Consider the following 27538-nt stretch of genomic DNA (forward strand, 5'->3'; position numbering starts at 1 on the left):
CAAACAAAATATCCACAATGGATAAGTGCTTTCAGCTTAATAGCCTTCTTCAGATTGTTATAGTTTTAAGGGATATGCTGAGTGTAACACCAGGAATCTTGTATACTTAGCAGCTTGCCAAAACTGTTCAGAAAATGTAAAGAACTGATTTTACGCCACAAGTGATATAAAGAACTGTGTGAAAATCAATGCGCTAACAAATCATGTTATGGCGCATGTTGGCCATTCGTTTAACTTTATGGTTCTTGAGACTCTTCAAGAAAATATAAGGGAAGGTGATATACACAATAAAAGAGAGATCAACAAAGTTAAATGGATAGCAGGCTTGTGGGCTGATCAAAATCCCAGTTTGAATGCAGTACTTCCAATAAAACTTGTGCTAAAGGCGCGGCGCCCCTATTAAGAAGTACTGAATAGTCAGAAAGGAGGAGTTGTCCCATTCTGAAGCTTCTGATTGATTGATTGATTGATTGCCATACTTAATTTGCTGAAGCAGAACAAACTGAGGATCTGAAGAAGGCTATTAAGCTGAAAGCACTTATCCATTTTCTCTGCTGAAGCTGGAACTTATTTTTATTTTGTTTTTATGGTTCTCAAGTTGTTTTATTAAAAGGATTTTAGCTCTGTGGTGGTCCGTTAAGGATATTTTGTTTGCTGTATTTTTACTAGTTGAGGTAGTAAAATTCGGGTCTACTTTATGCTCTCGAAAGCTGAAAAACCCGAATCCAAATAGCACGACATGTAAAGAGCGAACCATGAATACGTCGAACGAACGAAACCATAAAAGTGGAAATATCAAATTTGCATAGTTGGCCCATCTGCGGTATAGCTCCGTAAGGCAAGTGTGCAATAGTTATGGACCTTAGGGTTAGGGAGGAGTTAAGGTAAGTGCATAGGCAGGTAGTGTATGTAAGGTTTTGTGTAGGTAATGTATGTAAGGTTTAGTGTAGGGTTTTAAGTTGTATGTGTTTGGAATATTTAGTTTGTTTGGGTATAGCTCTGTAGGGGAAGTGTGTGGTAGTTACGGGCCTTGGGGTTAGGGAGGGGTTAAGGATAGTGCATAGATAGTTGTGTATGTGGGGTTTAGTGTAGGGTTAGCAGTAGGGTTTTGGTGCTTTAATTTAGGGTTAGAAGTAGGGTTTTGGTTAGTGTATGTATGTGTTTTTTTTATTGTGTTTGGGTAGGTAGTTTCTTGTGGGTGGTGGGCTGGCCAACTATGATGGTTCGAGGTTTTAAATTTCATGCTTTAGTACATTCGACGTATTTGCGGTTCGCTCTCTGTGTCACGCTATTTGGATTCGGGTTTTTCGTGTTTTGAGCACATAAAGTAGACCCGTAAAATTCTTAAGGTAACAACTGAAAGTTTGGTTTCAGCTTTTGAGGAAAGTTATTTAAGGGACTCCTCTGACAAACTGTTAGTGTATAAACAGGTGCCAACACTGTGCAGTACCTCAATTGATTTCTGGCAGATGACTGTGTCTGGATGAAGAGGCATAAGCATGTATGACACTTTCAAGGTAACACAGCCTCAAAAATATTCACAGCACTAATAATTTGATGGCAGTTCCAAGAACTGAAATAGATTTGCATGTAAGAAGTAATGCCCCCTTCATTTTTTAAGTTAACTTACTCGAAAATTAGGTAATCATTTTGGTGGCAACTTCCAAGTACTGAAAAAAATATACAAATAGAGTATAGCTCCCCCACCTCTTCATTTTTCTTAAGTTGGTTTAGCTGATACAATGCTTGTTGTCTTTATTTATTTGGGCTACTTTAATCATTTCTGTGTTTATTTTATTTCGGTTTAATATGCAGTTTGTATTTCTGCAGTGTTTGTACTGTATCTTCAGAGTTACCTCCTAGGTGAAAACTGCCTGGCAGGTACTTCATACTGCACTGTGTGCAATTGTAATTTGATTCCTTGTGTAAACTCACTGTTTTTGCTGCTGTGGTGAATGTTTTTGCCTCAGTTTTTTTCCATGTCTCTTTTTAAACTGCCTCATTTTCTTTTTCTGGAGTTTTTCACTTTCTCGGGAATTTCTATTTTACAGTTGTTTGATTTTATGGTTTCTAATCAAATAATGCATGTATATTACAGTGAAGTATAAATAATTTGTGATTCTGATTCCTGTTTTGTTCTTTCTTTTTTATTATTTTTATGCAAAATTTGTGCCGTATTCCTAATGTTTGATTTTTTTTTTTAGTATTTCTGTATTTGTCAGTTCCTCATGGCAAATGACTTTCCAAGATATTTGCTGGATATTGAAATACATGAGGGAGTAAGGATTTGTCATTGCATGTGAGGGCCAGGTGACCTGCACTATCTTTATTCATGCATGGAGCATAGCTGATACACAGCTAGCTAACAATCTGACAAATATTTTCCTTTTTTCTTGTCCATTATGTAAATATAGTTTAACTACTCAGCCAACATATGTGCCATGGTTTTGCTTAGTGTGTTTAAAAAGGAGTATGCAAATAAAACATATAAACTCTACAGATGTTATTAGGGATAAGGAAGGACTGTATCACAGACCCTGAAGCTACGAGGCAGAAATGTTGATGTCAGTGCGACTGTGTTGCCCATTACATAGATCATGTCATTTCATACGGGATCATCAGATCAAACATCATTGCAAGAAAGTGTTAAAAATCTGTTTTAATGTAGAAATTTTCTCACAGTTTACTGTTATCCTACAGGAAATCTGTGTTCTCACTGAATGAAGCCGGACAAATGAATGGCTCAGCTGGTGGCGGTGGTGGTGGTGGAAGTGGAGGAGGCGGTATTGGTGGGGGTAGTGATGATGGCGAAATGCCAGCACCTCATGATATTGGAGAGGAACTTATGTGGACTGGAAGGTAAGTGATAATGTTGCTTCACTATCGATTATTTTATAAAACATACACGTTGATAATTACTGTTACATTAATTATTGATGTAATTATAATTATTTTTGTACTATAAAAATAGGGAAATAAAGGTGCAACATAAACGTACATTCTCTCAACAAGTAATAACCTTTTATTATGGACCACGTATAAGCTAAGGTTAACAGAACCCAAAGTATGTGTTCTGCAGAGTATGTAGAATCAGATAGAAAAAGAACAAGCAGAGAGAAAAAATAATTGGTGATATTAATGTGGCATATGATTTTTGATAAGGAAAATTTAGTAAAATATCTTGTATTCATCATTCTAATGGCAGTCCTATTACTTAACTTCAAGCAATAATCAGATCTACTGTGGCCCAAACCAGCACAGATGTATGTCTTCCATGTAGGAATTTAGTTGGCTGTGTTACCAAGATTTATGAAACTTGAGAATAATTATCCTAACCTGAAAGAAAGAAATCTTACAGCATCACTCGTTCACCCCTGGGAGAGATGGGGAGCCCTAGGTTATTATTTTCTCTAATAATGTACAGCTTAAGGCAATTTAATCATGACTGTATGCGTGACTCATGGGAGATCGAGACCCTAGACATGCCTGAGTGATTCCTCCACATTTGTCTTTTTGACCCCCAAAAGGCATCCCATCTGTCACCTGAGGAGAAAAGTCATTCACTTCCAGGTTGGGGTAAAACATCAAGGCATGCATGTGAAATTAACTTGCATTTTTATAAAATACTTGACTGCCTAGACCTTAATATAGTTATCAGAAATCTCAAAGGATTAATTATTAATTATTTACTAAGATGTTTTGCTGCTGTCTTAATCAGCAGAATATGAAGTGTGAAAGATAATAACAAACCAGGCTTTGTCATACAATTACATAATAGTATTTATCAGGACCCTTGGTGTTTTCACTGTATACAGAAGAACTGGTAATTGGCATATAATTTCTGGGCATCAGTTATGTAGATGATAGTAAAATGCTCATTGAATTTTCTGACCTGGAGTAAAAGATATTGATTTGTTAAAAAAACAAAACAAAAAAAAAACATGATGAATAACTTTAAATTGGTCCGAAAAATACCGTGAAGCTAAGTAATGCTAAAACAAACTCCATGCCATACCTCTCAACCTTTTAGTACAAGAAATCTGGACAAAGCCATAAATAAAAGTGGGACAGAGGTCCAAAAATAGGGACAATTTTTAAATATTGCTCTTACAAACTTAGAAATCTGATAGAATAGGTTTTGCATTAGAAAACATTTTCTGAAGGGTATGAAGTCTGAAGCTCAAATGTCTGTCATTGTTTTCTAACTTTAATCTTTAATGATTTGCCAATAATTTGCCAGAAAACCACAATTTTATAAAAAACATGAAGCAAAAATCTGGACATTCTGAGAAAATCTGTACAGTTGAGAGGTATGCTCCATGCCTTTTATTAAGAGAGTGTTAGACACAACATGCAGTCGAGAAAAATAAAGATTCTAGGATCTCTAATGACCTGCTTGTATGGTCTGATGATGATGTCAAGCAGAGCACCTCTTTGGCCCTCTTCAAAAGGAACCTTGATGATTGGATGGGAGAAAGGAAATTCACCCCAGGGATCACATCAGTCGCCCTGCTAGACAGGGGAAAAGGGAAGTAAATAGTGTGGGAAGAAATAGCCAGGGAATTGTTATGGCTAGGCTTCTATAGGCCCTAGGGCCGATAGCCTAGTACCAACCTATGAACCTAAGTATATGCAGCAAAGGTACTGATGTTGAGTAATGCAACAAAGTTAACAATGTGGTGTATACTTTGTTTTGTTTTTCCAGAACAAATCACCAAAAATGTTGATATCCTTCTCTAATTCACTTATTCTTTCAGCAATGATTTTGAAAACATAAAAATTAAATCAAATGGAAATGCTAGAGTATATACATGCATTTGCTAACTACGTAGAAAATTATGGAAATATAATGAATGTTTTCTAGCTCATTTTGTTATACATTTACTCGGCATCCTGCTATCATGACTCTATAAATTGTGTGAAAATAATAATTGAAAGTTCAACGACTATACACAGTAAAGTCTAAGTGGACATGAAATATAGTGACTTTTAAATCCTCTGTGATGCCATTAAACTGTTTTTGTTGAACTTCCCGATGCATTTACTACGTCCAACACATACACCCTTGCAACTTACAGATACTAATTTCAAGATCGCTGCACAGCATGATAAGGATATCCTCCAAGGAACACACATTCAAGATTAGTATACATTCTCCAAATTCATACTTTCAATTTTGTTAATTCAAAGAGTTTCACTTGTGGTATTTGGAATTTCAGCAAGAACCCTACTATATATTGTTTCTAAATTGCCAAGTTTTTTAAATAATTGTGGTCCTTAAAACTTCAACGTGAACTTTCATATTAATGTTTTGTCCTGGTAACCCTTCAATAAACACATCACACTGAAAGACATTTGACGACCTCTATTAAAGTTCCATAAACATAACTTAGTTAACCAATATTAATTACAATTGATACATAGTATAGCTGATTTTAATCACAGCATAAACACCCATGTAATGTTAACCAGGACAGCATGACTTTACTCATCCTGGTCCAGTAAGTAGCATCCATACCTCTACTCGCTTACTTTACTTATGAAGCAGCGTCCTACTACTCACTTCATTCGCCATTTTTTGTATTATACATCCAATCAAGTAAGCAGCATCCTTACCTCCGCTCACTTATTATACTTATGAAACGGCATCCCATCTCTCACTTCATTTACCATTTATTGAATGAAACCAACCAAATAAGCAGCATTCTTACCTCCGCTCACTTATCATACTTATGTAGCAGCGTCCCTTCACTCACTTCATTTACCGCTTATTGAATTAAACATCCAACCAAATACCTCCGCTCACTTATTGTATTTATCAAGCAGTGGCCAACTGCTCACTGTCCTTTCCCAACTCATTGAAATGACCCTCCAAAACCAGAGGGGGAACAAAAGAGGGCAAGCCTGTCCCCTTCTCTGTCCACCAGCCTGACCAGGCTGTTCCCCCTCTGTCCTACCAAACTTCCAACAACCTAACCATTCATTAAAAGGCCTTAAGCCAAGCATCATTCAATGTACTCCATCCGCTCTAACCTGTCATCCCCACCCAAACCCCCATCACCAGATCAATACCTGCCAAATGCACCAAACACTAAAATCCCATGCCATGTAAAACCATGCAAGACCAATTCCACCATCAAGCCTAACGGCCCCATTTTACTGCCCAATGTATCTATTAATGTCCAAAAGAAACTTCCTTTCCAATCAGTATAATAGTAATTCCAGCCATCACCTACTACCAAAATACAAACAAAAACATTTACTGACATCATAGTATTTGCTGATGAACAATCACCCTCAGAATGACTTTAATACATCCTTAAAAAGAAATGCCACATGAACTGTAGCCCAATACCTCCATTACCAAATCCAGCCCTCAGCGCACAAGCTATCTTGCCCATAGCCAATGTCTGTCAATCCTACCTCAACCTTTCAAACTAGTGAGCCACCAACCAGGATTAAGTTCCACCCCCACAACTCCTGTGTAACTATACTACTCATAGCCAACTGCTCCTTGACCAACTGAACTGACTAACATTGTTCCCAAACCAGAGAAATAAGCAAATCAAACTCCTGCCCACAAGGGACTGCACAACAAATTTAACCATCAGGCAACCCAATTTTTAACCACTCATCCTTCCCCTTCCCCGCAAAGCTTGCTTTCCATGTGTTATCTGTGCACCTGGTAATGAAGTAAAACATGGCATACATATGCAAGGAATCCCAAAACACACCCTTGCTTAAGCCTGCTAACTTCTGCATAGCTAACAAAGGCACAGGGTTCCTCACATACCACCAAAACACATGCATGCCCAGAATGCTCCATCAAGCCCTACCTACTCTTAACCATGAAACATATACCGAACCACCTCCTGTCAGCCCAATGTGCAAGTCAATTGGCACACATGGTACTCACTCTCAAGACATAACCTGGTGTGTTACATTAGTAGAACCCACTTGAAGGACAGATGTGTCCCCCAGTAGATACCCTCCTTTGGAATAAACCCCACTTCATGTCACGCAAAACACCTCATTGGCCCTCTCCAAACACGATCTGAACAACTAGATAGGTAGCTGTAAAATTACCCCAGAGGACCCACTCCTGTCCCTCTTGGACAAGGAAACAGAGGCTCCACGTGAAAGTAAGGGTTGAACTTGCTAGGTTGTAAGCACATTAGAGCCATTAGCCTAGTAACTGCCTATGATCCTGTAATAATTGTTTTGACTCTGCTCCACCAGTACAACACCAGACTCCCCATAAACAACCCCCACCCTGCATTTCCCTGTCACTAACAGACCTCCTCCTCACTTGTCCCTACGTTACCCAAACTGCACCAAGTCTGGTGTGCCATAATGAGTATTGAAGGCAAGATAACCTGCAACCTTATCGTTCACCATTCCAGCAACCAGACCTCAACCTCAGCAGAATCAGTTACCTTTCAAATCCGCTTGCTATAGGCCACCAAGTGTTGCACATTCTGCACTCCTCCATCCACAACCTCTATGTGCAGCACTCTAGTGACCGGGACATCACCTTTTGATCCTGCTTCCTTCAGGTCACAGACCAGAACCCATGCTGATATTCCCACATACAAAAGAAAGAAAAATGCAAATCCTCAGCACAAACATAAGCAAAACTTCCTAATGACAACATTAAGCACTGCCAGAGGCCTACCTTATTCATCAACTGCACAACCACTACACTGGGCCACAGCCCCCTTCCCCAGGAGAGCGCAATCTTGGCAGCTTTACCCCATGCTTTGTTCTATAAACATCTGTAATCCAATATGCACAAAGCAATGACAGTTAAAATGCTTAAAACAGCAAGTGAAATACCTCCATAACATACCCATGCCACGCACTTGTACTGCATCCCATGCACATTATAAATGGCAGTGTTCTTAAAGGTATTGTGCTTACCAATTAAACAACTTTATACCTGTGGGCTCTAAGCCCCCCCCCCATGACCCCACCCAACGATGGGGATGAAGTCCTTCACCTTCTGTCTATGATGCAACCTTATCCTGCTCCCACTCCTTACTGTCTGGATTAAGGTAGCTATCAGGTCTGGGGACTCAACATCGAGACCCTGCAGAGTTTGCAGAATGGTCTCAATTATGAGGTAAAATTCTGTATCTGCTGCTAACCTCTGGACAACCGCAACATCCCCACACTACAACTAGCAGGAAAAGTGCATGGGCACCATATGCCTCAGCGCAACACTGCACTAAGAACACCCAGCCAACCTGACTGTTAACAGGCCACATAATCCCCAACCATCCCGAAGTGATCATAGAAAAAAGAGAAAAAAAAAAAGCACACACACCCACAGCGAACACCCCACCCAACCCGACCCAATAACCCTTTAATAAACTAGTAAAATAAAAGGCCCTACATTCCCAAGGTGAACTAAGGACAGTACTGAAGTACTGAAACTGCAGTGTAATGTGAGCTCCAACTCCACTCTCAGCTTCACGCCCTAATGGCATTCGGGAACCGTCCAAAGTTTAGAAGGATGGACTGAAGTTGTATTATAAATGTCCCTTCTGCCACCTCTGATTCTGAAGAGTATGAAGTCTGCACTCACTTGTCTATCATATCCTAACCACACACTTTAATGATTTCCTCCCCAAAACAAAAACAAATTATGCATATCTTCCACTGTGTAGGTGCTTAAAAAACATTGAAAAAATCCATATGAACATCTTAGCCAGTAGTCCCCAGATCATTTATCACAGTAGTAGCTAAAAGGTATTACATGGAGATACTTATTTCCTTATGAGACTATGGTTCTGCTTAATGGCAAAGCTTAAGTGGTTAAACATACATCAGTCTTTGCATGCCTTCCACTTTGCAGGTGTTTAGAACTTATTCATAGAATTGCAACATACTTAAAGTGATGCTGTCACCTTTTTGCTGCATTATGCAAGTAAGAACCTTGCCAAGAAGGAACTAACCCTTTTACTAGGTACAGCAATCGCTGTTAACCTTTCTGTTTTATTATGTTGTTAATGTAAGACCCTTGTTGAGTAGGGAAGAACCATTTCACTAGATCCAGCAATGTCTGTTACTCTTGTGTTTTATTTTGTTGTTAAGGACAGTCTCCTTTCTATAATATTAAGATGGAATGACTGTATAATATCTAAATTAGGGTATAGGGTTCTGTATTTCCATGCTAACTGCAGTAACAGAAGACTCTTACTTTCTGAAAAGGCATGCAGTCAACTATTTTTATGAGACAGAACACCTTATCTTGAAAATTAACATCTACAATGCTGTAGTACTAAAACAGTATAATTAATTCATTGGACTCTTAAAAATTTCCTTGTAGCGACTGCCTAGAGTGTTTTGCTGCTGTATGCAACCATTTATTATTAAAATTTACACAATAAATTGAAACTCTGAGTTTTAAACATCAGTGGAAATGGAATTAAATGTAAATCATGCATGCACTTGAAGAGGAATAAAAAATGTTTAAGATTCACAGATTATCAGCCATGAAAAGATTATTTAAAAAAGTAGACTTCGATATGACAAAGCTCTTTTGGCCAAATTTTTCAAATTAATGTATATACATTTGTTGTCCTATAAACTTTTACAGTCAGCACTTTCTGAACGATTACAAGCAATGAACAGTGACATTTTGGGTAGATCTCTCACTACGAACTGCACGTTTCTTGCTCCTTTTATAAATGCAGTTGACTAATTATGCTGTATTTGAAAATCGTGCATATGCTTAAGTTAGCAAGAATTCTTATCAGAGCTATAGCTTTTCAGTGCCATCTAAAAGGTCTGTACTCTTTAGAGAATTTTCTCTGAATCAGATGTCTTCATATTGAGAAAAAGAACAGTGGCGCTTAGAATGCTTTAATGCTGCCTCTATTGATAGCAGAAGCAATGTTGACTAATACAATGTGAATGCCGCATACTGTAGTGCTAAAATCATTACAAATTCAATGTGCATTTCGAGAGTCATGACCTTAGCAACAGCCAAGTCGTGTCTTAAAATACACTTGTCGTGGTCCCCTTCCTTACTTGCCTCAACGACCGAGAATAAGCTCTGAAGAAGACAAATGAAGCGAGTGCCCTTTTAACTACACACTGCTTACACGCACAACAGCAAGCAAAAAGAAAAGAAAAGCAAACACACACACTCAACCTCATCACAGACAACCCTCCACAGCCAGTAAATGAATGGCAGCTCAAAATGCCAAGCATAACCAACTCTCTGTGAAAAGCTCCACAGCCAGAAAGCATGAGCTCACTCCACCAACAGACAATGCCCCAGCATCCATCTGCTACATAAACAAAATGTACCACAGCCCTTCAAACCATGTACTCTTGTGAAAATAGTACATCTGGTCTAAATCAAGTGATTACCGCTACCTGTATTCCCCTACCTGACCTCCCACTGCACACACAAACACCATAACCAGAGACAATTACCCACTACTTGAGGCACCGTAAACCACAGAACGAGGTGAGGTAAGCATATACATCACTAGATTAGAAGTTTCTAAAGAAATGCCATGTTAAGTCATAATAAACACTTGTCCACAGAACACACAAACTACATCAAAACACTACAATTACCAACCGTTGGAGTTCATATGACTATCGGGATTACGGGGTAAACTGCACCAACCTCACTTGTCCCAGTCTCGAATACGTTCTCTACCACAATTTAAACTTAAAATACCTTCTTCCAATTATACGAATCTCTTGCGGCAGATGCAGCACACGTTCTAATAGTGCATGTGCTGAGTCAGGCACCACTCTACTTCATCCAAAGCCCGCAAAAAGACATCCGACCACAGTGGTCCACCCCACCACCCAACAAATCCCAATCCCTAGTCAAGAGCACAAAAGCGGAGCTCCTCACCATGCAGTGACCCAGAACACCCCCAAAACTAGCATCCCCTGTTAAAGACACTAGAGTCCCTTACTGGCCTACAGCCCTAGGAGTTGTCAGATGTGATACTGTATCTCCATTTTTATTTTCAGATACATAGATCAAACAGACCTTAGGCAAACACCGCCCCTATCGTCTATCCCTAGGATCCTCCATCCCCAACTGTGGAAGAAGAAACCATCAGCAGAAAAAAAAATGTATAAATTATATGTAGCTATATATTACCTACACAAACCTTGTCCCCTACAACTCAGGGGGGTTGGGAGAGTGGCCTAACGGTTAAGGTGTTTGCCTTACAAACATAAAGTACAGGGTTTGAATCTCACAGGGGATAATTGGCCAGGCTTAAAATGGCTCACAAGGGCAGTTAGCCTAGTACTATTCTAATCTATGAACCAACCAGCACCCCCAGGCCCTACCTGCCCTCCAGCAATACATACAGGTCATCTTGGACGTGATCCTTGCCTTAGTAAGTTTATGCCAAAATGTGATTCCTTACCCAGTTACACTTGCTTAACCCCCTTAAGCCCCTCCCTACCCTTACCTCATTTCCCTTCAGTCATCCCTCATTACCATTTAACTCTTTCATCACCCCTTACTCTCTTAGTTCCCACTAACATTTATTTAACCCACTTTAAAGATGTCCCTGGACAAATTGGTTTGTTACCAAACCCGATTTGTTTTAAAGTTTTGAAGTTATTCCTATCAGCTTGTTAAAATGTAAAGAATTACTTTATTGTTCTTCTTTAGCTTATTAACAAAAAATTATTGTTAATATACATGCAAAACAACATACTTTATACAGGTATGCATAGTAAACAATGTTTATATTCACAGTTAACCTTTTGATTTGTTTTGTTTTAAATCTGGTCACCTTTATTTTAATAAGCATAACAAAACTGATTTGCCTGTTTTTCTATTCAAACTGCCAACAAGTTAAAAGCATCTAAGGCAGTATTCAGAAACGCATAACTTGCTGTGCAATTGTGTTTCTATCAGACTTGCTTAATGCATTATGAGTGAGCAATTCAAAGATCACTGTAGCACTACACTGATATGAAGGTTCCAGCAAGTAGCACTACAGCAATCTTGCTGTATATAATGTGCATGGTAGTCTCAGGACATGGCCAGTATATATATATGTGTGTGTGTGTGTGTGTGTGTGTGCGCGCCTGTGTGTTTCTGTGTGTGTGTGTGTGTGTGTGTGTGTGTGTGTGTCTCTGGTAGAAGGAACACTTAATGCAGTGTTTGGTTCGGATATGTGCAAATGGGTCACTAATGATTTTTTTGTTAAATGTGTTTCGTTCATGTCTCTGAATCACTTGTTAGTGGCATGGCACTACCAGAGTTCATAAGTGAAGTGCTAGTAGTAGTAATAATGGCCCTGAATACCCACTGTGTGAATATCTGTGAAACAAAACACACTGCAGCACAGAAAACTTGAAACTATTAAAATAAAACAAACAGTTCTATAAAAATGACCGCAAGCTGGAGACCAAATGTATTGAGTGCTTTGATCCTGTCTTTATTAGAACTTCATCAGAATCTAAATGTTAAAACCTAATAGTAAATTTAAAACTGGAGCTCAAAATAACATGACTGAATCAGCCTATTTATGTTCACTATCAATTTATGAATAAATGACTTAGGAAACTCCTTTAAAAACATAGTAGCATAAAATAAATGAATCAATGTAATGTTTGTATAAAAATGTTAACACATAGGTTCATAGGTTGGTACTAGGCTATTGGCCTTAGGGCCTATACAAGCCTAGCCATAACAAATCCCTAGCTATTTCTTCCCACACTGTTTACTTCCCTGGATCCCTGTCTAGCAGGGTGACTGATGTGACCCTGGGGTGAATTTCAAATATCACACATTTGAATTCAAAATTAATAAATAATCAATAAAAATCTACAGGTTTTGGGCTACTAAAGATATTAAATTTATATATTCATTTAACCCTGGACTTTTGTATGCAGCCAACAGTATTTCCCTGTCATCTTCACAACATTGTAGTAGCACATTGTGATTCCCAGTGAAATAAGTTAAATCAGCTTTATTTAAAAAAGTGGAACTTTCTAAAATCCTAACATAATCCTGCATGCTTTGCTAATGCATTGTTACTACTTTATTTTTATAGCAAATACATGCTCATACATTCTTTTTGCCAATTTCCTGGTTATCTTTCCAACACTGAGCATGTTTCACAGGAAGCCAAGTAAACAACACTATGGGAGTCGCAATTAACTCTATCCCTGGCTACTGTTGTTTTGTTGACTGCTTTTATGTAAATGCTGGAACTGTTACTTAAAAACCTCAGTTTAGATAAAGTTGATTTAACTCATTTCACTGGGAATCACAATGTGCTATTTAGAATTTTGTGAAGCTGAATGGCAAATATGGTTGGATGCAGATGAAAGTCTAAAGTTAAATGAATATATAAATGCATTTTTTAGTGGCCCAAAAGTTGTAGTTTTTTATTGATTATTTATTAATTTGGAATTCAAATGTGTGATATTTGTTCATGTGTTAACATTTTTATACAAACATAAATTGATTCATTTATTTTATTCTACTGTGTTTTTAAATGAGTTTCTTAAGTCATTCATTCATAAATTGATAGTGAACATAGGCTGATTCAGTCATGTGGTTTTGAGCTCCGGTTTTAAATTTACTATTCGGTTTTAACATTTAGATTCTGATGAAGTTCTAATAAAGACAGGATCAAAGCACTCTACATTTGGTCTCCAGCTTGCGGTCATTTTTGTAGAACTGTTTCTTTCATCTGTAAAAAAAAAAAAAATCATAATAGCCAAGTACTGTTAACAAAAATTCAGCAACTGTCTAAAAATTTGTGTTTTTTTAATACATACGCCCCGTATTTTTCTGTAAATGAGAAAAATATGTAAAACTTCAGTTCCCCATGCTTTGCCCTTGTTTTTTTCAAAAATGCAGTAGGTTCATATATAAAAAAAACTCACCCCTCTTAAGTCACATAAATGGAATATGTGCAGTCCACTGGTTAAATATAATTTTTGTTTCTACTTAAGGTACTTAAAATCATATATAAATCAGTTCCAGCTTCACCATTAATAACATAACTTGCAAAAGCAACCTATAGTACAAATTAAAAGATATATCAGCCCCTGAATTCCACAAATTCTGTATTTATTGTAATCATGAACCTACCTATCAGGTATTATAGTAACATATTAGTAACTCCAAAACAACATAAAAGTATATAAAAAAATCTCTCCTTATTGTGTATCTAAGTTAGTACCTTGAATAATGTGGAATTTCCTGTGTATTGTAAGGAAAGTAGAAACTTCATTTATAACAAGCTTTTTATTTGTCAGCAGTGGTTTACCTGATTTTGACTAATTGAGCTATTGAACAGAATAAACATATTTTATTTCTTCAAAAAAAATCTGCAATATTTTGACGATTATAGTTGTCTGAAACTTACCTATATCTCCGGCATGCCTACTTCTCCAGCTTTATATGTTTTCTCCCTTTTTTATTCCACTTATGTAACTGTACATATTTTTGTTTTGTTAGATCCTCTGTGTGTATACTTTTTAACGAAACAATGACTGCTTAGAAAATTTGATACTTTATGATGTAACCTAAGCTGGCCCTGTATTGCATGATCAATGTTCTACTCCATAAACAAATTTAAATAAAAAAAAATAAATAAATAAAAACTTACTTGAATGAAAAGAAAACAATCTTTTATAGTATTGATTAAACTGAGTGTTCTGCACTACGAGAAGATGTCAATGAGCTTAGCCACTGCAACAGAAGAAATCAATCTTATGATTATTTGACTATGCTTCTTTATCTTTTGTCAAACACTGTTAAGAGATATGGCTATCTTTCCTAGTACACTACTGAAGGCAATCTTACTAATGTATACCTTGCCAATGGAAACTCACCAAAACATTTGGCAGCCAAATGTGGTACTTTTTTAAAACCATGTTTGAGATAGCACAACCACTGGAGTATTAATAATTTACCCCTGAGGTTGTGTGGGCTCAGAGCTGGTAAAAAAAAATACTTCAACAGCAGAAATATTTTAACTACTCCCTTTCAACTGGCAAGCTGCCGCCCACAAGCTGGCAAACTGGTGTAAACCTGACCTCTAAAAGGCGTGAATATTTTTGGCATCATTAGAAGTGTTGCACTGTGGCTGTTATATCTGCAGTACTTTAAGTGAACTAAAAATAATACTCTGGTGAAAGCATGAGACTGGCAATTTTAGAAACATCCAGAACAATTTCTTCACATTTTTATGAAACTGGAGACAGAAACAGCTATAAGACTGTACTTCTTGATAATCTGCAAAAGTGGTGCCAGACCCCTATTGTTCCATGCAAATTAACCTAAATTACCCTCCTGTACTTTGGATCAAGTCTACTACTGTAGCATTGATAAATATTTTCAAGGCAGAATAATTCAGAGATGTACCTGATATGAAAATACAGTGTGCTACGAGCACAAGAACAGTCCCATGGACCAGAATGTAGCTACAAAAATCATTGTAAAGCTAGTCTAACTGTTGGAAGAAATACTGATAATAGAGTTTAAGGTATCACCAATGCCTCTGCAGTGACAGTGAACTATAATATTCTGGTTGGACATGATTTAGCAAATATTCCTCTCCTTGCCAGTATATAAGTAAATCTGCAATAAGGCATACATTTATCTTTTCATCAATCTTCATTGGCTCATATTGATTACTTACTGTAATATTTCCTTGCTTGTGGCATCTCAATGAAAAACAGAGCAACAGGCAGCTAAACCTTAGCAAAGTTTCCATGGCTTAATCGACTAAATGTTGCATGCATATTTATTTTATTATTTTACATTTGTTTACCAGGATAGTCCGATTGGACACAAGTCCATTTACAGCGGAGGCCTGGGGCGAAAAGCTCCACATAAAAGAAACATTAATTATACAATATGAACAAAACAGTATAGACTTGTATGAAACAACAGGGGACTTACATACACAGCATGAGCACAGACACACAAGGAGATATATACAGTTTAAAAGTCAAATTACAGTGGTAAAAGCTATGCTAAGGTAAATGAAAGGTAGCCATGTGTACTTAGGATAGCAGAAGGAAAAAATATGGTGAACAGTTTATTATAGAACAAATAAATATATACTTGGTTTTACCGTACCTCTCATCTGGTTCTGATTTTGCTTCTGAATTTTGTCCAGTCCCTCACAAAATATTTGATTTTCTATCAAAATCACTGAACATTACAGTCAGTCAATAATGCCATCCATTACAGTTTCATACATTGTATTGCTCAGAAAAAAAAATATGCAAAATCTACATTTCTATTGACCTTTTAAATTAATTAAAATCATACTGTGTTGGCTCCATGACAATGCTAGTTGCAACTGGAATGTGACTGCTATGTAAATGAATCTACCCAACCTTGTATTTTTACTTGAACCTCAATATATTGAAGAATAGCTACCAATAACACCTCATGTTTGTACTAGTATGTGCTTTACCTTAAATGTTTTGTTACCTAATATCTGCGCTTAACATCCTGTTTTGTTACCTAATATCTGTGCTTAACATCCTGTTTTGTTACCTAATATCTGTGCTTAACATCCTGTTTTGTTACCTAATATCTGTGCTTAACATCCTACTTATCTAACCTCTATGTTTCTCTCTCCCTTCTTGCAAACAGTTGCCCTACCTGCTCGTAAGGCACTAAAACTGTGGACCTACCCTGTCCTGTTGGCCAGCAACCTTTTATCACTCACTGCCGTCTTCACCCCAAACCAAGGATTTGCCTCTTCTCTCGCCCTGTGAAACATCCCCTCAAGAACAATAAAACTGAAGAAAGTATGTGTGATACAAATTCTCTCAACAGAAGTAACATTGTATAATTTATTGTAGCTCTTAAAGTATACTCCCGTGCTAGGGCATCCTGCAGCCACTACCATCCTTTTCTCCTTCCTAGTCCACTTTCTCTACTATACCCTTGTAAATACATAATATTCTTCCTTTCTCCTCAAATTCCAATTCCAATACCTACTACCTCCTATAGGGAACTATTGTAACTAATTCGACATTGGCCACTAGGTGGCACATTTGTCTTAAACTATCTTTCTGTCTTGAAACTCTTCTCTCAGGAACACAGTATCTGAAGCTTGTAGAGTTATAGTCCTACTGTATCCCTATATCTTCTTACTCTGTATCAGTTAACTATACCCCCTCTATCCCTACTATCAAGACTAACATCTCCCACCTTTTTCCACCTTACACTTACCTTAACAAACAGCTCTCCACTGATTGTTCTCCTAGGGCTTACTTCTTCTGTGGCTCTACCCGCTCCATTCGCCCTGCGGGCTCACTCCTTCTGTGACTCTACCCGCTCCGTTTGCCCTGCGGGCTCACTCCTTTCCCTACCCTGCCCCCAAATTCCACCCGCCCCCAGTGCTACTACATTTATACCAACTAACCACACCCCCTGGCAATACAAGCAATCACATAGACCAACCCCTTAATGTGCTACAGCCTACCTCCCACCATTTAATCTCTATCAACACCCATCCCTGTATACACACTACACTTTACAATGTCACCTAACACTACCTATATACACTTTAAACCCTTACTCCTACTATCACTTCTACCCATTTTAGCTATACCCTATATACTTACTTCCTATGAACACCTCAACCACCTACACTTTCATAACCCCATGAAACAAACCTCCACACCAACATTCATCATCCCTCATAGCCACAATTACACATTCTATCCACCAAAGTATTTATCATCCAAATTTCATAGGCTCACTCACATCACATACTACAGCCCCTAGAACTATAAAAACACAGAACCTAACATGTAAAGGATTAATACTCACTCAGGCAATACAAGTCCACTCCTTTATTAATGGTGATATACACCCAAACCCTGGCCCAAATTCTACCACTTCCATCAAGCCTAGCACCCCAAATTCTAAAAATGCACACCTGGTCAACAGACCCTCCAACTCTCTCCTGATATCCCATCTCAATATTCGAAGCATAAACAATAAAGTTGCTCACCTCCATGCCCTCATTGATGTACATTCATGTGACATCCTCTGCCTCTCTGAAACATGGCTCAAACCAACCATGCAGGATACCACAGTTATTCCCCCTGGTTATAGCATCCTGAGACTGGACCGTAACTTTAAGAAAGGTGGAGGAGTAGCTATCCTATACAAATCTGAGCTACAAATCACCTCCATTGAGTCTAAACCTCCCCTAACTAGCAACACAGAAATTCTTATCTCTAAAGTTCAACTTAACAAATGTAAATCCATTTACATAATCTGTATTTACCTTCCCCCAGGCAACAATATCACAACCTTAGAAGCTATCCTAAGTTGGCTGTCCACCACCTACCCACAAGAAACCATAATACTTGGTGACTTTAATATAAACTGGATGTGTTGCACATCAGAACAGCCTTCTTCCCACATCAACCTACACGGTTTTATAAAAATGATTACAGTCCCCACTAGAACCAATAAACATAATAATAATGACAGCACCCTAGATTGGATTCTCACAAACAGTCAAAACCAATCTTACAAAGTAGGGACGCTCCCAGAAGATATAAGTGATCACTCACTCACCTTCTTAAACAGGTATAAGACTGATATCCCAAACCCAACCATATATAAGAAAATAAGATGTAATAAAATTTTTAACCCTGACAGCTTTCAAAAAGAACTTGCAGCTTGCGACTGGTCACCCCTGAAGCATCTACCATTAGAAAATGCTGTTAAATACTTTAACTCTAAAGTTTTAACCATTCTAGACTACCATGCCCCAACTCGTATAGTAAGAACTAGGTCTAAACCAGCCCCTTGGCTCACTAAAACTACCAAACAAAAAATCCTCCATAGAAACAAGCTCTGGGCTAGCTGGCGTACAACCAAAAACCTGGCAGATCAACTGATAATTTAGACAATTAAGGAATGAAACTAAAAAAGCCATATTGTCAAATAAAAGAAACTTACTGCCACCTCCAACAAACCCACCAAAATAAACCTCAAAAATTCTGGTCAGGTATAAACAAACTCTTGCACACAGGTCGCTCAATCACACCCACCCCCTCAGGCTCCAACCTCCTTAGCTCCAACCAAATTGTTAATTCTTTTAATACTTTCTTCACAGACACCATTCAATCTTTGGCCAATCAGCTATCCCCTGACACTGCATCTCCTTCCAATATTATCCCTAACAGCCCCCCAATATTTCAATTCCAACCCATTCCTTCATCCTTTGTCTGCACCCTTATCAAGAAACTTAAACCCACCACCCTCTCTGCAGATCTACTACCTGCAGAATACCTGCAAAAAGCAGCCAAAGCTATAGCCTACCCCATATCCATCCTCCATTAACAGAACTATTCCATCTATCTGGAAAATCTCACATGTCATCCCCCTGCATAAAGGTGGTAATACCAAAGATTTTTCTAACTATAGGCCTATAGCCATATTATCCCCTCTGGCAAAAATCATGCAGAAGTGCATTCATAAATAACTATTAAACCACCTTCTAGAAAACAACCTACTAGCTACCTGCCAACATGGATTCAGACCATTTCACAGCACCTCTTCTGCTCTTCTTTTCTTCACCGACTGCATTAATAAAAATCATAATAACGATACTCTATCCTCGGCCCTCTTCATTGATCTGTCAAAAGCCTTCGACATGGTCAACCACCAGCTACTCATAAACATACTTAGCAACTTTTCACTGGATCCACTTGCTATACAATGGTTCCAATCCTATCTAAATAACAGGCAACAGGCTGTACTATGGGAGAATAACTTGTCTTCCCACCTACCAATTGCCCTTGGTGTCCCTCAAGGCTCCATATTGGGTCCTCTCCTCTTTTCTAATGACCTACACTCTGTATTACCTCAAGCTACCTGTATCCAATATGTGGATGACTCCACACTAATATGCTCAGCCTCTTCACTATCACAATTGCATTCCCTAACCCAAGACACGTTCAACACAGGAGAGCTTCTTCAACAATGTGTATCCTGAACCCAAAAAAAAACAAAAATGCTACTATTTACTCCCACCCACAGAGCCCCCCCCCCCCACTGCATTTCACAGTCGCATCTAGCAATGGTACAATCATATCTCCAGACAATACTACAAAACTACTTGGAGTACTAATTGACAGCAACCTCACCTTTGAGCCCCATATTAGCAACACTATAAAAACAGTAAACAAAAGACTAGGTTCCCTCTATAGGATCAAACCCTTTCTTACCCCACTAGCCAGGACCACCATTGCCCGGACCCACCTTATGTCAATGCTACTATATGCATCCTCTATCTATACCAAACTATGTAAAAGCAATCTGAACAAGCTGGCTAGCTCCTACAATAATATTGCCAGATTTGCAACTGGGTCTACCTATAGAACCCATCATTGTAACAATCTTAATCAACTAGGGTGGTTAGAATTGCCAAATCTTAGTCTATCAAACCAGCTAACTATTGCCCATAAGATAGTGTTTCATCCTACATATACTCCAATACTAACTAATCTAATCACCCCCTACAATAACCTGAAGACCCTGCGCTCATCAAACAAATTAATGGTAAAGATAAGTAAAACCAACAATCTGGCTGGAGTCTCTCTATTCTCTAACACAGTGGGTAAAACCTGGAACTCCCTCCCTATTGATCTAACCTCCCTACCTTCAACTACCCTATTTAAATCCAAACTCAAACCATACCTTAAATCTCACTGGCTGTGCCCCTGAACAAACCCAGACTAACTTCCTCCACTGTCTCCAGACCCTATTCTTCTCACTCACACAAACTAGTTATTCCTTTTCTACTAACACTATTGTTTGTATAACCTTTTTAAAGTTCAAATAGTGCTCAATTTTACTTACCTTATATTTTGTTGTATGTATATCCATACGTGATATGTAGCTTAGAAGATTTTTTCCTTACTCTTAAGCTAAAATGTATTTACTAGTAAAATTTGCTAAAGCTTAGTAATGTACTTATGTTGTGATTCTATTCTGAAGTGTGGAGCTTTTCTCCCCGGGCCTCCACTGAAAATGGACATGTATCCAGTTGGACTAGCCCGGTCAACAAATGTAAAATAAATAAATAAAATAAATAAATAAATAAACAGCAGCTTAGTTGCTTAAAACTGTAGCATGTGTATCAGCAGGTATAATAGGAAATAAGGATTTATAGGGTGGAAAAAGAAACAACAAGCCAACATTTTATTCAAAAAGAAACAGAAACTGACAATTATGGTAAGTGATAATCCAGTTCAAATTTCAAGCAAATATAGATTTTTTTGAACTTGTTACTGAAGCAAACTGAAATAGTAAAAGTAATTTATTTCAGTTCACCTAGTCAAATTGTGCAGTATAATTCAAAGTCAACCACTTGTGTGTGACTGATAGAGCCATTAAATGCAAGAATCATCTTGCTTTCATGCTGAGACCCTCCCCTGGCAGCAGTCTCTCAATTCTTTTAATTGCACAATTTGATCATGAAATGAGAGTTTAGAATATTATTACAGCACTTTGGCAAATACTAGCTGTAAACTAAGCAGGTGACAAAATTGCTAAAAAATATCAATACAACGACTTAAGCAGTAGTGGATTTTGGGTTTGATAGTTTATGGTCCTAACAACTTTGTGTGTGTGTCCGTGTGTGTGTGTTTGGTTTAGTACTTGTGTACATTGAAATGGATATTCTTATTCATTCCATGTTGCTTTTCAAGCAAGAACTTCTAACACTGAAACAAATGTATTGACAATGGCAAAGACTTAGAATTACTGTCAGAATGCTTTATTCTCCTATCACAAAAAATATATGGAGAATGAATAAATGAATAACAGTTGTATGTTTTTCCACTTTTAGATTCTGTGGAGGGTTATACCTGGACATGAAACGGAAGCTGCCATGGTTTCTCAGTGATTTTTATGAAGCTTTCCATATCCAGTCTATCTCAACCATAATCTTCATTTATTTGGGATGTATAACCAATGCAATCACATTTGGAGGTTTGCTAGGAGATGCAACAGAAAACTATCAGGTAAAAGGCACCTTTTAATACAGAGCAGTTTTCTTGGAATCCCTAAATCCACTTTATTTCTTCCTTCTCTTAGGCTTACCCTCCCAGTGCTAGCTTAGCACTTTGGGACTTCCACACATAATAGAGAAAACAACTATAACACATAACACACATCAGTGAATCAACAAATAAGCCCGTAAGACACAACACCACAAAATCCAAAGTATTATATCAGTGTATAGGTGATTCGATTGTAGACACATGGATGTTCCCCTCACCAGATTGGATAAGAAGCAAGTTATGGTTAGCTGCCTGTCAGGTGCCAGGATCCGTTAAGTCATTCAAGCAATCAAGTCACTCAAACAAAAATAATGTTATGACTCTGTCATAGTCCATGAGGGGGTGAATGACTTGAGATGTACCTCATTGGACTGTATGAAGAGATACATGACTGAGCTCTCGGATTGTGTCACAGGCAGGTATAAGCCTAACCTTAAGCAGTATTCTACTGTCTCCAAGGATGGTGCCACAATATAAACAGAAAATGATTGACTTTAACAATCAGATTAGCTTCTGATGCCAGTCCAAGAAAACCCAATATCTGTCAGACAGAGAAGCCATGTCCTCTCTAGATGAACTCAAGATACTGCTGCTTAATTCTAGGAGTCTAAACAAGAAACTGCTCTTCCTGAAAGCACTCCCCACTTTGGAACATGCTGATGTCTGTGCAATCACCAACATATGGTTCAAAGGTGTGGAAAGCACCCAGAATGAGGCAATGCTACAATGCCTTCCATACATTCAGGCCACAAACTGAGCATGAAAAAAAAAACAAAAAACAAAGGAGAAGGTGTATCCATCTTCATTAAGGATAAGTACACCTCAAGACTAGTCAAATAGTATGACTCTCTTGAGCTACTCCATGTTCTATTAACTATAGGCAAAGCCCCCTACCACATCATAGCTAGCTATAGGTCCACAACAATGAAGCAGGAAAAGCATACTGCATAAAAGGGCTTACTGGAGTCACCTGCCATACAGCCCAACATCTTACTCATGGGTAATTTTAATGATCCTACCTTTGACTGGGAAACATTTGTGACGCTGCCAGCCCAGCTATCTGGTATTTTGTAAATAATCATATGTCATATGTGAATATTAATATGACTCATATGCTTGTCGTACAAATGTAAGAGAACTATATGTTATGTGTACATTAAACTACTGGTACAGAAGTGTGTCTTGAACAAGGTTTGTACAGTACTGAGCTTCAAGGATGTGTCCACAGTGTACCCTACTGTAAAAGAACAGAAATGTATATAAACTATATATACATGTGAAAATGTATGTTTTAATAGTAGAAGCTGGAACATACAGAGTTAATTTGCAAACTTCAAGAAAATAAGTTGAAATTGTTTTACGATTGTGTTATCTATTAGCTTCAGTGAAACAGACACAATGTCTAGAGCTAGATGTTTTTCTATTGTTGTGAAACAAATAATTACTAGGTTTCAAATGTAAAAGCGTTTTATTATTTTACAACTCCCAAGTTCTGCAAACTTCTGAGAGATATGTACTTCTCACACAGAGATGTTAAAATTATGTTAGTTTCTGTTAACCTGGGAACTGATGGCAGGTGACAAAGAGTGATGTCATCCAGGCTATCCAAGCAGTAATATGTAATATTAATTTAAGAACTCTCAGCGAGGGAGACTGGGCATATTTATCTTGTCTTGGACCTAGAAATATCCACTCATCATCATTTGCACTTGCCTTGCTAATAGTAAGTAACTAGGGAAACTTAATTTCTTTTAGATATAGATAGAAATATAGTAAAGATTAGTTTAGATGTTTTCTGTATTTATTTGAGACTGTCCTGCAATGTTTTAAAATATTTCATGTGATTCTGAACTCTGTGGTTACTGTGTTGATTGAGTATCGTCTTGTTCTTTTATTATTTATTAGTAAATATATTTAAACCTATCTTTGTGGCTGATATTTGTGAGACATATTTAAGCTCCTACAGTACTTGCATATGTATTTGGTGACACTGTACAGGCCACTCCTAAATAGCCTTGCTCTTGGTCACACTAACCATTTGGATAACAGTAACATCATACAGTAGGATTGAATAAAACCACAACAGGCACCCAAAGAGGCAGAAGGTAATAATAAAACACGAGCCTGTAGGTGTAAGCAGCAGCAGGTTTAATCACATAAACACCACACAATACAAAGCGTTTTCATCCACCAGACTTCCTCAGATGTAAAATGAAAGAATGAATGTTTATAGGGGTGGATGGCATGGTAAATTTAACATGACTAGAGAAGAAAAGGTACTTCTCAAATCCATTCAAGAAAATAGATACCTGAGGGTGATGCAACCCGATAAAGGTGGAGGGGTGGTCTTCATGGACAGTATTTTGTATTCCAGTAAGATGATAGATATGCTTAATGATACCAATAGGTATGTTAGGGTATCCAAGAATGAGATTAATTTAGCATACCATAAGATTGATTTGGTTTTACAGGACACGCTGAATGACAATTTTATAAACCAGGACACTTTTAAGTATCTCAGTGTGGACAGACCCCGTATCCCTGCTATTTTCGGGATACCCAAGGTACATAAAAGTGTGGAGGATCCACCCCTGAGACCCATTGTGGCAGCCAATGGCTCTAAAACCCATCCGTTGGCCAGATTTTTGGATATAAAATTAAAAGACATTTGGGTTAGGGCCAATGGTATACTTAAGGACTCCTGGGAATTTTTGAGAAGCATTAATAGTAACATGTATTCAGATTCCTTAATATTTGTAACCCTTGATATTCAGGATTTATTTAAAGTGATTCCACATTCTACAGGGTCAGAATGGTTCCAGGATGCCATCCACCAACATGGAAAACTTGACCACAATACTTTTCTGGTTTATACAGAGTTGATGGATTTGGTATTGAAACACAACTTTATATTTTTTGAGGGTGAGTTGTTTAAACAGATCCAGGGGCCATGGGGGCAAGTTGTGCCCCTACTTATGCCAACATTGTGCTCATGGTTTCGGAAGAGAAGTTCGTGTTCCAGTCTGAATATGCACAATACTGGGTATATTACAAACGTTACCTGGATGATATTTGCATTTTTTGGAAAGGTAGTATGGAAAAGTTAACAGAATTCATAGACTATCTAAACCATACCACTAAGTTTTTCAAATTGACTTCCCATATTACATATGACTATATGAACTTTCTGGACGTCACAATTAAAAAGACGTCCTAGGGCAGTAGTTTACATCTAATGTATATAGAAAGGAAACCTTTTCTAATATATTTCACCAGTTCCCATCCATTTAAACAGAAGAGAAGTATTATCAAGGGACAATTTGTCCGTAGTTGTAGGATGACCTCTTTGGACTCGGACTTCAAAGACGAAAGTCAGAGAGTCAAAGAAATGTTTATATCTAGGAAGTATCCTAACTATTTAATTGATGAGGTTTTGGAGGAAGTAAAGAATGGGAGAAAGGATAGGTTTGCCCCTATTTTGGGAACAGGAGATACCAGTGTGACAGTACCAATAAATGTGCAGAGTACCACACAACTACCAGGGGTGACGTTACCAGGGATGAAATCAAGAAACCTTGGGGGTAACTGTGTGATGTTTTATAATCAGAATACCTCTAGGGTTAAAAACATTATTACTCAACACTGGAGCAGGTTTAAGTGTTATTCAGAGTTGGATGTTTTGTTTACCAACACCCTAGGATTTACATATAAAAAAGGCAGGAACCTCAAGGATTTGCTGGAGTATAATGGTTCTATTGTTTCATGTAAGAAATTGGGAACCTACAAATGTGGGGCATGTGCCCAATGCCCATATATACTTAGACAGGATTCTGTATACATCCCGTCAAGAGACCATCAGATTCAGAGTAGTAGTTTTTCCAACTGTAATAGTGAAGGCTTGATTTATTTGGCCCTATGTAAAACCTGTGGTGCATTTTACATTGGAACTCAAAAGGAGGATTTATGAGCATTTATATGCTATTAGAGTCGAAGATATTAAAAATGCCTTGTTTAAGCATACACTGACATGTCCCCAAGCAAAATGGGGCTTCTTTGTTGTAGAGAAGGTGCAATGTGATGTGAGGGGCCCGTGGGAAAATAGGATAGAGGTGAGAGAAATATTTTGGCAGTTGTTATTGGAAGCCAATAGATTCCCAGGGCTGAATGAATACATATCCATTGCCCTATTTTAAAATGAGAGCCACAAAACTATAAAATAAGTATATATAATGTTTTGCAAGTTCTTTTGTTGGTTTTGATTCAAGTTTATTTATCTGTCCAACACATTGTGATGGTTTTAGTATTTATATATTTATTTTAAAGTTCTTTTAAAAAATGTGCATGTTTTTATCTACTTTCATCTGTATTTGTGGAAAAGGTTGTCATGAATATTTTAGTTACAGGATTTAATTGGTGTCAATTAAACAATTGTTTTAACTATTAATTAGATTGGGAGGGGTATATAAGCAGGCACAGTCTTCATTCATTCATTCTTTCATTTTACATCTGAGGAAGTCTGGTGGACGAAAACGCTTTGTATTGTGTGGCGTTTATGTGATTAAACCTGCTGCTGCTTACACCTACAGGCTCGTGTTTTATTATTACCTTCTGCCTCTTTGGGTGCCTGTTGTGGTTTTATTGGTTCCTGGTTCTGTGGCACCCTTTCCTTGGAGTTTTTGGATCATACAGTAGGATTGGTAACCCTTTGTAAGGGCCTTAAGTAGCTGATAAAGAGGGGTTGGTGGCAGTGATAACTACTTTATATTGTGGGCATAACGGGGCATAGCTAGTAAACCTGTGCCAGCCTTCCCCATGAGTGTCTGTGTATTTGTATATAAATCAAATCTGAAAGTATGTGTGTGTCAGCTACTTGGGCAGGGACATGAAGCACTGATTGGACAGAGAGGGTGCTGGAGGTCCTGGCTTGACCCCTCAGCTGAGATCTTAACTCCATAGCTGTGCCAGTGGGGAGTCTTATTGGGGATCTGGAGAAAGAGGGCAAAACTAGCCCCAGACTGACTCTGATCTCTGTGTACTCTTAAGGAAAATTGTACTTTACTCTGTGTGTACTTGTCATCCTCTCATTGTGTACATCCCTCACTGCTGTCACTGGTGAGGATTGAGGCTCCCCGATTACTGGGCCAGTGCAGGGGCATCGCAACATTCACCACAACAAACATGTTGTCTCAGAGGTTCTTTGACTTTGTCAAAGCAAATGCTCTGGAACAGCCTGTCAGCACACCCACATGAGGCTCAAATGTCCGGGACATAGTGCTCACTATCATGAGAGAGCATTGCACCCCCCCCCAGTGTGATGTCCTCCCTAGTAAGATCAGACCATAAATAAGTCATGCTCAATGTAATTATAAGACCAGATACTCCAAGTTCAAAAACACTTAAGAATTGTTTCAAAGACAAATTACCTTCTACTAAGTGATGGTAAAAAAGTTTCAAAGCCCCCTAAACA

General features: G+C 38.0%; 1 protein-coding gene across 2 annotated transcripts in view; it reads left to right on the top strand.

The window, feature by feature from the left end:
* The window catches only part of SLC4A5 (solute carrier family 4 member 5), a 765106-nt gene that overhangs the window by 404386 nt on the left and 333182 nt on the right, over nucleotides 1-27538 (top strand). For both annotated transcript variants that reach the window (XM_044083082.1, XM_044083081.1), the window contains exons 10-11: nucleotides 2701-2859; nucleotides 21858-22032. In XM_044083082.1, coding sequence (XP_043939017.1) covers nucleotides 2701-2859; nucleotides 21858-22032 — 334 coding nt within the window. The remainder of the gene's footprint in view (nucleotides 1-2700; nucleotides 2860-21857; nucleotides 22033-27538) is intronic.

Source organism: Protopterus annectens, chromosome 9.part0 (genome assembly GCF_019279795.1).
Source record: "Protopterus annectens isolate FY-2018-M chromosome 9.part0, PAN1.0, whole genome shotgun sequence".
NCBI classification, from domain to species: Eukaryota; Metazoa; Chordata; order Ceratodontiformes; family Protopteridae; genus Protopterus; species Protopterus annectens.